The 15,182-nt window shown below is 41.1% G+C and overlaps 1 protein-coding gene across 2 annotated transcripts in view; it reads right to left on the minus strand.

Moving 5' to 3' along the window:
- The window catches only part of GTF2E2 (general transcription factor IIE subunit 2), an 80,300-nt gene extending 66,492 nt beyond the window's left edge, over positions 1-13,808 (minus strand). The window contains exons 1-2 of one of the 2 annotated variants that reach the window (XM_061404397.1): positions 13,524-13,808; positions 8,694-8,857 (exon numbers count right to left, since the gene is read on the minus strand). In XM_061404397.1, coding sequence (XP_061260381.1) covers positions 8,694-8,853 — 160 coding nt within the window. In that variant the 5' untranslated portion in view covers positions 8,854-8,857; positions 13,524-13,808. The remainder of the gene's footprint in view (positions 1-8,693; positions 8,858-13,523) is intronic. The other variant, XM_061404398.1, reaches the window with a different exon arrangement.
- Between the last annotated feature and the right edge of the window lie 1,374 nt (positions 13,809-15,182).

Below are 15,182 nucleotides of genomic sequence, written 5' to 3' on the forward strand. Positions count from 1 at the left end.
CTGGGGAACTAAGAACCCACAAGCCGCACAGTGCAGCCAAATAAATAGATTTTTAAAAATAAACTAAAATGACACTTCAAAAACTGGATTAGATTCTTAGAATTCAATTCTAAGAAGCATTAAGAGGTAAACTGAAAAACAAAAGAAAGGCTAATGATCCCAAAACGACTTACACCTAAACAAACCATGTGGACTAAAAAACGGTACTGTCGTTATTGTGTTTTGGTAATTAAAACACTACTTAAAATGCTTATCTAGGTCCAAAGTAAAATACTTCCATATACATGTAAGACCCTACTTATTAAGCAGCAGTATTTTCTAGTTAGTTACAGACAACTTTCAGAGTTTTAAAGACTTAAGTTTTATGTAGAATTAGTGTGAAAGACTCAAAATACTCAGCAAGGTCACAAGGACACTTGCATACACATTTCATAAAACCAACTTACTCTTTAGTAAGAAATTCATGATCTAAGACAAGCTATTTTCAAACTGAAACTCACTAGCACACCTCCTAATCTCACGTCTTAAGCTTGTCCTTTCATTATGCCTCTCATACTCACACTCTCAAGAACTAAGATACCCAATGCAAAAAAACTGCTAAAAATGTCAAAAGATAGGACCACTTAACACTTGTTAATATGGCAGTTTTATTTATTGAAATGCCAAAGGCTGTATAGTATTAAATTTTATAACCCTGATACTATTTCGCTACAAGCCATGAGCAAACCAAAGTATGGTTTTAACCCCTACAACTGCCCTTAAGCCAGAAACATCACCTCTGGAAATTTATTCTGAGAAATTAGTTCAAAAGAAAAAAACTCAAGATACAAAGATGTTTACAATAGCATTATTCAAAACAACAAAAATGGAAGCAACAGCCTGTCACTAAATGCGTCACATCAACTTAATAGAGTAAGAAGCTACTGAAAATTATGGCAAAACAGAAAAAATTTGATATGTGAAGTGAAAAATAAATATCGTTTTCAATTTAAAGAGCCCTACATGCCAGTCTGAAATCGCTTATCCAGAGTATTTATTTATTTTCAAGTCTTTATTGAATTTGTTACAATATCGTTTCTGTTTATGTTTTGGGCCACTAGGCATGTAGGATCTTAGCTCCCCGACCAGGGATCGAACCTGCACCCACCCCTGCACTGGAAGGTCAAGTCTTAACCACCAGACCACCAGGGAAGTACCTAGAGTATTTATTTTTCTATATTTTTCTCCTAACATTAGAAACTAACACAAATCACATAATCAACTTTCAAAGGACTTCTGAAACTTAGATATACAAAATATTTTGGTAACCAGGAGCAATTCTGAGCAATTGTTAAAACCACATTTTCATAAATTGAAAAACTTGGGGTCCATGCCATAGATGGGAAGCATACAGGTCCTTTAATAACCAGACTTTTTGATCGTGAACACTATCTTTTCCCTACCTTACTCTGTAATTTATTTAACTCGTTCAAAAAATACATATTGCGTGCTTCTATGTGAGAGTGATTAGGTTACAACAGCAAACAGGTAATCATGGCTCAGTGGGTAAAGAATCTGCCTGCAATGCAGGAGACACAGGAGACGCAAGTTCAATCCCTGCGTCGGGAAGATCCCCTGGAGGAGGGCATGGCAACCCACTCTAGTATTCTGGTCTGGAGAATCTCCCATGGGGAAAATCCCATGGACTCAGGAGCCTGGCAGACTACAGCCCAAAGGGTTGCAAAGAATCAGACTTGACTGAGCAGACTAAGCACGCACAATCATGCAATTACAGTAGCACAAACAGCTTTGTCAGAACAGGGAGTGCTGTGGGAATTCAAAGGCTAAACAATGAACACAAACTGGCAAGTGGGAAGGACTTTTAGGCTGAAACCTGAGAGAGAAATAGGAGCTCACCAAAGGAAAGAGGGAAGGAGATAAGAAAGAAAGTTCTATTAAGAGGAAATATTATGACCAAAGACCAAGAGGCAAAAGAAAGCAAAGCATGTTGGAGGGGCTCCAAGCCAGTGGCACTAGGACCGAGTGTAAGAACACTGAGCTCAGATTCAGAACAGAGGTAAACAGAATGGCCACGAGAGAGGCGAGCCCAGGAGACCCGGCAAGCAGCTGACAATCCAGTGATAATGACCCAGGCTAGGGTGCTATGGCAGTCTTTGCTGTTTACACCCAGTATTTCCAGCTCCCCTCTCATTCAGCACATGGAAGTGGTGGGGTACACAGCCCTGTGATGAGGTCTGGTCAATGAGGTGGTATGTGTCACCTCCAAGTGCTAGTCTCTCAGCTGTGTCTGACTCTTTGCGACCCCATGGACTGTAGCTCACCAGGCTCCTCTGTCCATGGGATTCTCCAGGCAAGAATATTGGAGTGGTTGCCATTGCCTTCTCCAGGGGATTTTCCTGACCCAGGGATCAAACCCAGGTCTCCTGCATTGCAGGCGGAGTCTTTATCATTTGAGCCACCAGGGAAGTCCAAACCAGAGCATTTAACTGCCAGGCAAGATTTTCCAGAGTTCTCTTTCCCTCAGTCATTGAAACCAACAACATTTGAAGTATCACCTACTATGTCAGCTTGGGTCCTTGAGTGACTACAATGAGTTAAGACCCCTGTCAACATATGACAAACACGTGATATGAAACAAACAAACCTTTGCTGTTTTAAACCACTGAGATTTTGGAGCAAAGATATTCTTGCTCAGATGCTCAGTTGTGTCCAACTCTGCAACCCCATGGACTGTAGCCCGCCAGGCTCCTCCATCCATGAGATCCTCCAGGCAGGAACACTGGAGTTGCTTGTCATTTCCTTCTCCAAAAGATATTCTTAAGTAGATAAAAGAGACTCGTTCTAAGAGTAGATTTCTGCTAATGCTTAAAACAGTTTCTAAAATTTTGTTCGTGCATGTGTGTTTAGTCAGTCATTCATGTCTGACTCTGAGACCCCACGGACTGTAGCCTGCCATGCTCCTCTGTCCATGGAATTTTCCAGTCAAGAATACTGGAGTAGGTTACCATTTCCTTTTCCAAGAAATCTTCCCAACTCAGGGATCAAACTCAAATCTCCTACGTCTCCTGCGTTGCAGGCTGATTTTTTTTTTTACCACTGAACCCCTTTTGGGAAGCCCAAAATTTTCTTCACTATGAATTAACTCAATATGAATTTCATTAAGGGACTTCTGAAAGTCCAGTGGTTAAGACTCCATGCTCCTTATGCAGGGGCAATAGGCAGGATCCCTGGGGGGCACAAGACAGCCAAAAAATTAAGAACAAAAAGAATTTTGATTTAAATTTAACTAAAAGGAGAGATAATCAAATCTAATGTATGTGCTAGAAAGAATGATAAACCTGCTTTGATAGAAAGACTGGCTCTGCTTTAATATCAGTTAGTAAAACAGTCTGAAAACCACATAACAAGATGACATCAGTAAAGATTACTACTGCTACACTTTGAAGTAGGTAAATAATTTCTGTTGTGAACTAAGTTACACTGATCTAGTTCTCTAAAAAATAATATATTAAGAGTAAACTAAATCCAAAATAAGAAGGGAAGAAATTATGAAGTAGAAATAAAATTTTTAAAAACCAGAAAAACAGAGAAAAAGCAATGAAACAAAGAGTTAGCTTTCATTAAAAAAAAAAAAAATCAACAAAATTGACAAATCTTTAAGCCAGACTAACCAAAACAAATAAACAACAACAAAATTCCTAAAATCAGAAACTACAGTGGGGAGGGATAGCACTACTGATCATACAGAAATCAAAGCACTGCAAGGGAATAGTCTGAAAACCTTTGGAAAACGTAGATGATGAAATGGACAAACTCCTAAGAAAGACACAGAGTACAAAAATTAACTCAAGAAGAAACAGAAAATCTGAACAGATCTATATGAAGAAATTTCTATGAAGAGCATCCCACAAAGCAAAGATCAGGCCCAAAAGGCTTTCCATGTGAATTTTATCAAATATTTAAGAAGAAATTTTTATCAAAACCTTCCAGAGAACAGAGGAAAAGGGAATACCTCACAAATCATTTTATGGCCAGAAATACCCCAAAAGGCACAAAAAAACTACAGACCATATCATATCCCTCACAAATAGAGATACAGAAATCCTGTACAAAACATCAACAAAGTGAATCCTACAACAAATAAAAAGGATTATACACCACAACCAAGTAGAATTTATTCCAAGAATATAAGGTTGGTTTAACATTTTAAAATCAATTAGCATAATATCCACATTAATAAGAAAAAGAACAAACATGTCAATGGATGCTGAACAAGTTTTTAATAGTAGCCACTACACAGTTATAGTAAAAGTTCTCAACAAACTAAACCGAAATAGAGGGGACCTCCTGCAGCTAACAACATACTACAACATGGAAGACTGAACGCTTTCCCCCTAAGATTAGGAACAAGGCAAAGATGTTCACACTTACTACTATTAGTAGCCAATATTGACAAGAAAAGAAATAAAAGGTATTCACACTGGAAAGCTGAAGTGAAACTTCCTATTCACAAATGCCATTATCTTCCACGTGCTTGTGCTCAGTCACTAAGCCGCACTGACTGTGCAACCCTGTGGACTGTAGCCCACCAGGCTCCTCTGTCCATGGGACTTCCCAGGCAAGAATACTGGAGTGGGTTGCCATTTCCTTCTGCAAGGGATCTTCCTGACCCGGGGACTGATCCTGGTCCCTGGACTGGCAGGTGGGTTCTTTACTGCTGGACCACCAGGGAAGCCCCAATCTCACATAATCCGTAAAACTTCACACCAAAAAAACTAGAAATAATGAGTTCAGCAAAGTTGCAGAGTTCAAGATCAATGCACACAAATATAGTGTATTTCTAATAGTAGCAATTAACAATCCAAATACCAAATTAAGAAAATAATTTCATTCACAATATAAAAAAAAACATTTAGAATTTAATAGAGCAAGACTTACACGTTAAATACTACAAAGCATTGCTGAAAGAAATAAGAAACCTAAATAAATGCAAAGACAGCCATATTAACTGGCTGCAAGACTTATTGTTAAGGTAGCAATTCTCAATGCAATCTCCATCAAAATCACAGGTGACTTTCTCACAAATGAAAACAAGCTGATCCTAAAATTTATATGGAAATGCAAAGGATCCAGGAAAACCAAAACAACCTTGAAAAAGGTAACAGGACTGAAGGACTTATACCTCCCAATTCCAAAATGTTACCAGAATGCTACAGCTATCAAGAGACTGTGGTACTGGCATCAGTTCAGTCGCTCATTTGTGTCCAATTCTTTGTGACCCCATGGGCTGCAGCACGCCAGGCCTCCCTGTCCATCACAAGTCCCTGAGTTTACTTAAACTCATGTCCATTGAGTCCGTGATGCCATCCTCTGTCATCATCTCATCCTCTGTCATCCCCTTCTCCTCCTGCCTTTGATATTTCCCAGCTTCATGGTCTTTTCAAATGAGTCAGTTCTTCACATCAGGTGGCCAAAGTATTGGAGTTTCAGCTTCAACATCAGTCCTTCCAATGAATATTCAGGACTGATTTCTTTTAGGATGGACTGGTTGGATCTCCTTGCTGTACAAGGGACTCTCAAATGTCTTCTCCAACACCACAGTTCAAAAGCATCAATTCTTCAGTGATCAGCTTTCTTTATAGTCCAAATCTCACATCCATATATGACTACTGGAAAAACCATAGCTTTGACTACACAGACCTTTGCTCGCAAAGTAATATTTCTGCTTTTTAATATGCTGTCTAGGTTGGTCATAACTTTTCTTCCAAGGAGCAAGCATCATTTCAAGCATCATTTCATGGCCGCAGTCACCATCTGCAGTGATTTTGGAGCCCATAAAGCTAAAGTCTGTCACTGTTTCCCCATCTATTTGCCATGAAGTGATGGGACCGGATGCCATGATCTTAGTTTTCTGAATGTTGAGTTTTAAGCCAACTTTTTCACTCTAGTTTTTCACTTTCATCAGGAGGCTCTTTAGTTCTTCTTCACTTTCTGCCATAAGGGTGGTGTCATCTGCATATCTGAGGTTACTTATGTTTCTCCTGGCAATCTTGATTCCAGCTTGTGTTTCATCCAGTCCAGCGTTTCTAAATGATGTACTCTACAAATAAGTTAAATAAGCAGGGTGACAATATACAGCCTTGACGTACTCCTTTCCCTATTTGGAACCAGTCTGTTGTTTCATGTCCAGTTCCAACTGTTGCTTCTTGACCTGCATACAGGTTTCTCAGGAGGCAGGTCAGATGGTCTGGTATTCCGATCTCTTCAAGAATTTTCCACAGTTTGTCGTGATCCACTACTTTGATGTAGTCAATAAGGCAGAAGTAGATGTTTTTCTGGAACTCTCTTGCTTTTTTGATGATCCAACGGATGTTGGCAATTTGATCTCTGGTTCCTCTGCCTTTTCTAAATCCAGCTTGAACATCTGGAAGTTCACTGTTCGCATACTGTTGAAGCCTGGCTTGGAGAATTTTGAGCATTACTTTACTTGTGTGTGAGATGAGTGCAATGGTGCAGTAGTTTGAGCATTCTTTGGCATTGCCTTTCTTTGGGGTTGGAATGAAAACTGACCTTTTCCAGTCCTGTGGCCACTGCCGAGTTTTCCAAATTTGCTGGCATACTCAGTGCAGCACTTTCACAGCATCATCTTTCAGGATTTGGATAGTTCAACTGGAATTCCATCACCTCCACTAGCTTTTTTCGTAGTGATGCTTCCTAAGGCCCACTTGACTTCACACTCCAGGATGTCTGGCTCTAGGTGAGTGATCACACCATTGTGATTATCTGGGTCGTGAAGATCTTTTTTGTATAATTCTTCTGTGTATTCTTGCCACCTCTTCTTAATATCTTCTGCTTCTGTTACATCCCTACCATTTCTGTCCATTATTGTGCCCATCTTTGCATGATGTCAACGGAAATCATGAGTCAATGGAAACTAACTGAGATTCCAGAAGGAAAAAAAAAAACTCATTTGTAGTCAACTGATATTCAACAAGGGTGCCAATGCAAGTCAAAAGTGAGAAGCAAGTGGTTCCCCCCCTCAAGAAATTGCACAGGGACAAATGAATAACCACAAAAAGATGAATTTAGACTCTTACATTAAAACCACTCATTAAGAAATCAACCCCATGGATCACAGGCCTAAATATGAGAGCTAAAACTATAAAACTCTTAGAAGAAAACACAGGAGTAAATATTTTTATGAGCTTAGGTTAGGCAAAGGTTTCTTAAATATGACACCAGAAACACATGTAAGGGAATTCCACAAGCTTGCCTAGTGGTTAGAACTCCACACTTTCACTCCCAAGGCCTGGATTCAATCACTGGTCAGGGAACTAAGATCTCACAAGCCATAGCATGCCCCTCTACCTGCCTCCAGAAAAACAACAACTTTTACAAATCAATAGGAAGACAACTCAATTTTTTCATAGGAAAAAAAACAATCTGAATACACATTTCATCAAAAGACACATGAATGATTAATAGCACATGGAATTCTATTCATATTGAACCCACAATGATATCACTTCACACCCACTAGAAAGACTATAATCAAAATGGCAAGGATGAGAAAAAATAGATTCCTCATGCATTAACGGTGAAATGTAATATGGTACAGCCATTCTGGTAGTTTCTTAAAAAGTTAAACATAAATTTACCACATAACCCAGAAATTCCACTCAGGTCTCTTTCCAAGAGAAAATAAACACACGCCCACACAAAGGCTTGTACATGAATCTTCCCAGCAGCGCTATTCTTAACAGCCAGAAAGTAGAAATAATCTAAATGTCCATTAACAGGAAAAGGATAGGCAAATTGTGGTATATCCATCTAATGAAATACTCTTTAGCAATAAAAATGCAATGAAATGCTGATATATGGGACGACATGGATAGACACTGAATAAAGTATCAGCAAACTGAATCACACAACAGAGGATTACACACCATAACCAAGTAGGCTTTATTCCAAGAATGCAAGGTTGGTTTAATATCTGAAAATCAATTAATTAATACCATATTAATTAACTGGAGTAGGTTGCCATTTAATTAACTGGAGCAAGAAACAGCAACCTACTCCAGTATTCTTGCCTGGAAAATACCATGAACAGAGGAGCCTGATGGGCTACAGTTCACAGGGTCACAAAGCCTGAGCACAGCACAGCACACAGCACCGTATTAACAAAGAACAAGAACAACATTATCATCTCAACAGATGTCAGGAAAAAGAAGCCACATACTGAAGAACATATTCTGTACAATTTCATTTACAGGTAATGTCCAGAAAAGGCAAAGAGACAAAGTAGATTATCAGTTATCAGGGGCTGAGGTGGGAACAAGGAGTGACTACCAATTGGCACAAGGAATCTTTTGAGGGTGATGGAAATGTTCAAAAATTCAATGCAGTAACAGCTGCACAACACTGTAAACTTACTAAAAATCTCTGAATTATACACTTAAAATGAGCGAACTATAAGGTACGTAATTTAAACCTCAATGAATGTTTTTTTTTTAAAGATAACCTAAATTCTAATTACAAAACAACTATTAACATCTTAAGAGCAAAAGAAACTCATCATTCCAGCCCTTATACTTAACAAACTAAGAATCAATACGAATGTTGAACTAAAAAATGAACTTACCATGACTAAGTGGTTCCCTGAAAAATAAAACTAAATAGTCAATTCTACTAACCAGAATTTTGTTTAGAGCCTGATGATCCTCCATGTTCTAGCTTTGCTTTTTTCTTCTTTGATGATGATGCCTCAGAAGACACAGAACGTTTTTCTACTACAGGAGTGGAAAGAGCTCGTTTTTTGAACAGCTCCCGTTCTCTCAAAAGGCTTGGATCCATAATGCTGCAAAGGTAAAAATAAGTTTTAATACAGATTCAAGTCACTCAAATCTATATGCCAAATCCACAGGTCTCAACAAAAGTTACTTCCCAAACAAAACTGCCTTTTATTACTAGTTCTCTAGGACTTGTATTCATTTACTTACTCATTCACTAAAAAAAAAATCTTTAATTCATGCCTGTTATGTGCCAGGCACTGGTAAAGAAAAACAGGATTATTCTCTAAAGCTCCAGAACTTATGCTGTCCAAGATGACTGCCACTGGCTGAAGTGCCAACTGAGCACCTTAAGTGGGGACAGAGTTGAGATGTACTCTAAGTGTAAAATACACACCAGATTTAAAAAGACTCAATACATGGACTTCCCTGATACTCCAGTGGTTAAGACTGCACTGACAATGCCGGAAACACAGGTTCAGTTCCTGGTCAGGGAACTAATATCCCTGGATGGCATGAGGTGCAGCCAAAAAACTAGAAAGACTCAATATAGCAAAAAAACGTTCTAAATTACTGAAATACTTTAAATGGATTATGTGATAACTAGAGATTAATGTAATAATATTGTGGATATACTGGGTTAAGTAAAATATTAATTTGCCCTATTTTTTCTTTTTTCTTAAATTACGGCCACTAGAAAATTGAAATTACATTTGTGGCTGACACTCCCAGCTCACACGGTATTCCTACTGGAGAATGGTGCTTCAGAAGCACTGGGTGGAAATTAGGAGACAGATTTAGGCTCATTGCAAAAAAAGAACCATCAGAATTAGTTGTTAATTAAAAGGTATATTTTCAAGCACTGGAGAAGGAAATGGCAACCCACTCCAGTATTCTTGTCCCTGAATAATCCCAGGGACAGAGGAGCCTGGTGGGCTGCCGTCTATGCGGCTGCAGAGCCGGACACAATTGAAGTGACTGAGCAGCAGCAGCAGCACAGATGGACTCTCTACCATAAATAATGAAGAGGCTGACTTAATATTTGTTAAGAAATAGCTACAGAAAACTTCTGCTTTGGAAGGAGGTGGGACTAGATAGATCTCTTTGGGTTTTCTTCCGTTTTAAAATTCAACATTCTGAGCAATTTCAGTACAACCAGAGAAACCACAGGTTATTCAAGAAGAATTTTAAAACACTCCTCTCTTGTCTGAACTCTCCCTAGAACGCTACGGAGAGTCTCAGAAGTACACGAGATGACGATGTAAATGATTTCTACGCTTTTTAGACTAGTGTTCATAAGCTCATAAGCGAAGTCTCAGAGGAAATGAAAAGGAGCAGGACCCTATGGTCCTTGCCGCACCCCCCCACCCCCCTGCAAGTCCTCTGCCTGCCTTCTGTCTGTGGAAAGGTTCAGAGTTTACTCAGAGAAGTGAGAAATGAAGAAGCAAGGGAAAACAATCAAAGGAGACTAAATAAGAGTCCCTTGGACTGCAAGGAGATTCAACCAGTCCATTCTGAAGGAGATCAGCCCTGGGTGTTCTTTGGAAGGAATGATGCTAAAGCTGAAACTCCAGTACTTTGGCCACCTCATGTGAAGAGTTGACTCATTGGAAAAGACTCTGATGCTGGGAGGGATTGGGGGCAGGAAGAGAAGGGGACGACAGAGGATAAGAAGGCTGGATGGCATTACCGACTCGATGGACCTGAGTCTGAGTGAACTCTGGGAGTTGGTGATGGACAGGGAGGCCTGGCGTTCTGCAATTCATGGGGTCACAAAGAGTAGGACACGACTGAGCGACTGAACTGAGTCATTAAGCACAGTCAAGGACCTTTGGTTCCTTCTCAAGGACTACAGATAATATTCTGAGCCATATCCTGTGAGCTTGTCTTACGGATACTGAAACCCCAGGTGGGAGACGTTACTACATGATGACCAGACTGTACCCACAACAGAAGCTGCCACAATTCTGAGAACTGGCCTCAAAGAAATGCGAACAAATGGACCCCGGAACTGAAGATTAACTGTACCTAAAGCAACCAAGGTGACGCTGGTCAGTCTGATGACCAAAGTGAAGGTAACTGTCAGAGCTGACTGTGCTGTTTCTGCGACAGTCCCCTTCTTTTATCTATAAAAGTTCTTGCCCCACCGCCAATGCGGGGGGAGAGGGAGGGGCGGCGCAGCGAATTGGCCTTTGGACAGACATATGCCCTCCCCCAGCCTGCTTTATTTCAAATAAGCAAACTTTCCTTTCCACCAACCTGGACTGCTTACGGGCTTTTGAGCGGCGAGTAGCCAGACCCCACACACCCTTCTGTGACAAAAAAGAGACTCTAAGACGTTGAAAGCTTTCAGGCATGGGGTAGCTCAATAAATATTTTGTAAATGACTAACAACAGAAGAACTTTAAATTGCCCTAGCCTCTCTGTTAATAGTTTTACAAGCCTTTATTAAATGTCTTCTATTTGTGGGGCACGGTACTGCACTGCAGCCTTTGGAAGTTTTGGAAGATAAATCCTTGTCTTCATGTAAGCAGCTTACATTTGAGAACATGAAAGCACTCAGCCCCTCGCTTAAAAAGCAATGAATAAATAAAACGTGACTTAGCGCGCTGAAAGTTAAAAATGTAAGCACTGAATATCACTCAGTCATGAAAAAGAACGAAATACTCTATATGCACAATATGGTTGGACCTAGAGATTATCACACTAAGTCTGAAAGACAAAGACAAATAGCATATGATTTCATTACTTGTGGAATCTAAAACATGACTGAAGGAACACATCTACGGAACAAAAACAGACTCACAATTGTAGAGAACAAGCTTGTGGTTGTCAAGCAAGAAGGGGAGGAGAGAAGGGAAGGTCTGGCAGTTTGGGATTGGCCAATGCAAACTATTCTACAGAATGGATACACAGGTCCTACTGCACAGTCCAGGGAACTATGTCCAATATCCTATGATAAACCATAATGGAAAAGAATATGACAGAGTGTATGTTTAAGCCACTCTGCTATACAGCAGAAATTAGAAACACCTGTAAATTAACTATACTTCAATAAAATTTTATAAAAGCACTGATAAGAAATAAACTTGTCAAACTTTAGTTAAGGAAAGAAGAATCACTGACCCTGGACCTCGAATCTAAGACCACCCTAAATTCTGACCCCTGACAGTAACATGACCTAGGGAATCCACTAGACCTCTCTAAATCCAATTTCATAAGTAAAATGAGGATACTACCATGCTGTCTACATCTAGCCCAACTGTAAGAATAAAATGAGAAAATGTTTGTGAAAGTGATTTTTTAAGTAGCAAAGCTAGACCAACGTGTTATTTCAGAATTATTATTTTGACTTGGATCTGAAAAGAAATAACCCAGTGATTATACCCAGGTGAGGAAGGCAGAAGACAGTCTTAGGGGAGGGAAAGTGTATTAGAACAAGAAAGAATTCCCCAATGATGTGGTGGGGGAAACAAGCCTAAAACAACAAACATCTGCTGATTTCACTTTGTAAAGACAGATTATTAACCCAGGCTTTTATAATCACGATTTTAACACAGATTTAAATAAAAGTCTTACAGTTTACAAAGACCTGGATGTTAACAGCATTCGATTCTCACAACTCTATGAGATAGCAGGTATTTATCCTATTACACCTGAGGAGGCAGAGTTAAGATCACACAGCTGAAAGTAGACAGCCTGGACGCCAGGAGACTGATTCCTAAACCAGGTGCTCCTTATTCCAGACCTAAAATGCTGGTAAAAGCCTCCAAAACAAAAGCGACCTGTGTGGTACGGGTAAAGTTCAATGGTCCCTAGAACAGAAGGTTTAATGTCTTTCACCATCACATGCTCTGCCTAACTTTTCCACCTTTTTCTCAGAAGACTACTCCGCATCTGTAGAGTTTCATATGTACTGACCTGTGTAGTAAACAGGACACATCAACCTCCCCGTTTTACATTAAACCACACACATCACTGCCACAACTCAGTGAGTTCACGTGTTCCCCACTGAGAAGCCAAAAGTTCAGTGAAAATCTTTTAACTGCAAAGCCCACATCCCTCCCATTTTATCATTTGACTTTATCATTTATCCACTTTATCATTTGATTTCTTTCAACCTTTCAACTCTTTCCTCTCTTGCTTCATTTGCCTGCCTGAGCCTCGCAGGGGCCCATATTGCTTTGAATAGCCGGCAAGCTGAGAAAAGACTGCTTACCCATGAAAAGACAGCAATGTAGAAATGGAAGGGGAAAAAGTACCGCAGCGACTTGTTTTGGAAAATGTCTTTAAACTCTGCAGAAAACTATTATAACTCAAGATTAGGAATCATTCCAAAGTAGGTTTCCAAGAAGCAGTTGAAAAAAAACAAAAAAATCCGTGAAGGAGCGCCTAAATCACAGCCTTTACTTGGCTGGGCGCCACGGTTCCCCAAACTCCACACACCTGGTCCGTGTGGCTACAGCTAATGTAAGTTTGGGGGCTCAGGAGAGGCACGACCAGCTCTCCAATTCGAATTTCCCCGCTTTCCAACCCAAAACTTTGCTCACTGAACCTCCGGCCTCAGAAACAATGCTCCCGAGAAGCTGTTATCGGGTTAAGCGTTTCGGGCAGGGAACCACAGCCCCGGCTTCCCGCGGGACGGGAGGCCGCGTGCCCCCGGAAGTGGGAGGAGGCCCCGCAGAACAACAGGCTGGGGCTCCGCGCCCCAAACCCGGCGTCCGCAGCTCCTACCTGAGCCAGGAGGGCCGCCCCACGCGCCCCGCCGCCGCCTCCCAGAGCCTCCGCCTGGACCAGCCGCCCACGCCCGCGTGGCTGCCGCTTCGGGCTCGTTGTCAGCGCCTCCGCCGCCCGGCACGCATGCCCAGCGCTGCCCCGCCAGTTCGGGGGGTCTTCGCACTGGCGGCGGTGGCTGAGGCGGCGTCTCTTCCCCCAGCTCCGCCCGCCACTTCCTGATCGGGCGGCTGGGAGCTCAGTCCCGGTAGGCACCGCGGCGCCTCGGCCGCTGAGAACGCGCGTGCGTCATCCCGTGCTCCGCCCAGGTATCGCGGGAGGAGAATCTACCAACTTGGGCGTCCCGATCTCCATGACAACGGGGGGAATGATTGGGGGCGGGACGTAACTAGGAGTTGAGTCGGTTCAGTTCAGTCCCTCAGTCGTGTCCGACTCTTCGCGACCCGGTGGACTGCAGCACGCCAGGCCTCCCTGTCCATCACCAACTCCCGGAGTCGAGTAGCCGCAGCTAAAATGGTGCGACTTTACATTAGATACTATTCACCATCACCTAAAATTCGGAGGACGTTGTTCCAGCTCTCTCTCTACACAACTGAAACAAGAGACCCAGTGAAACTAAATGACTGGCTCGAGACAGTACAGCTAGCAAAGGCAAATTCTAAAGCCAAGTCCGGTTTCTGAACTCCGAACCCCCATCCCTGTAAACTCTCTTAGGAAAGGATTGCGATTCAACAGCGTAAAGGGGTAAAAATAAAAATTAAGCGGCAAAAAAGACAACTGCCCTTGTCCACAGCCTGCAATGTATTGGACCATGCCAAATTGTGGTGCTGGCCTTGCCTCACTCCTGCAGCCTGAAGCGACCGCATGGCCAGTGCGCTACTATTTTATAGCTGTCCTTTACTTAATGCTGGTTACTCCTCAAGTTACTTGTGTTTTGGTTTTCACATCTGGGAAATGGGAATAATAATTGAACTACCACAATGGGTTACTTTCATCGGATTGTTGTGAAGATTGAATGAGATAATACATAAATTTTTAATCAAAACTTGGAATTAAAGCCAAAAGATGATTGGGTATTTTTTTACATTTTTATTTTATTTATTTTGGCTGTGCTGAGGCTTCATTGTGACAGGCAGGCTCCTGCTCTAGTTGTGGTGCAAGGGCTTAGTTGCCCAGCAGCCTGTGGGATCTTAGTTCCCCTACCAGGGATCGAACCCACCGCCCCCTCATTGGAAGGCAACCAGGGAAGTCCCTGTATGGCTTTTTAAAATTGATTTCATTCTATAGGATTTTGTAATAAACACACTTGATATTCATTTGACACCCTCAGGAAACATAACTTCATTTAGAAAACAATTTATTAGGACTCAAAGATTTTATAACCCAGGAAAAATTGATGAGGTGTAATGAGGAGGAGCAGTCATAAACTGAAAAAAAAATTCCAAAGCTTAAAATTACATTGTCCTGAGAAACATAAGCCAGTTTTGTATAAATTTATTTTTATTTCATCCCTTCCCCAGTGATTATGTAAGTACCAATTTACCATTTAAGTCTCAATTTACTCATGGAATCAGTTCTACCATTCTGCTAGCTTCCTTCTTAATGAATGAGAGAATTCCTATAAATGAACAGTGGCTAAACCATATATGCTTATAAAAC

The sequence above is a fragment of the Bos javanicus genome, chromosome 27, assembly GCF_032452875.1.
Source record: "Bos javanicus breed banteng chromosome 27, ARS-OSU_banteng_1.0, whole genome shotgun sequence".
In the NCBI taxonomy this organism is placed as follows: Eukaryota; Metazoa; Chordata; class Mammalia; order Artiodactyla; family Bovidae; genus Bos; species Bos javanicus.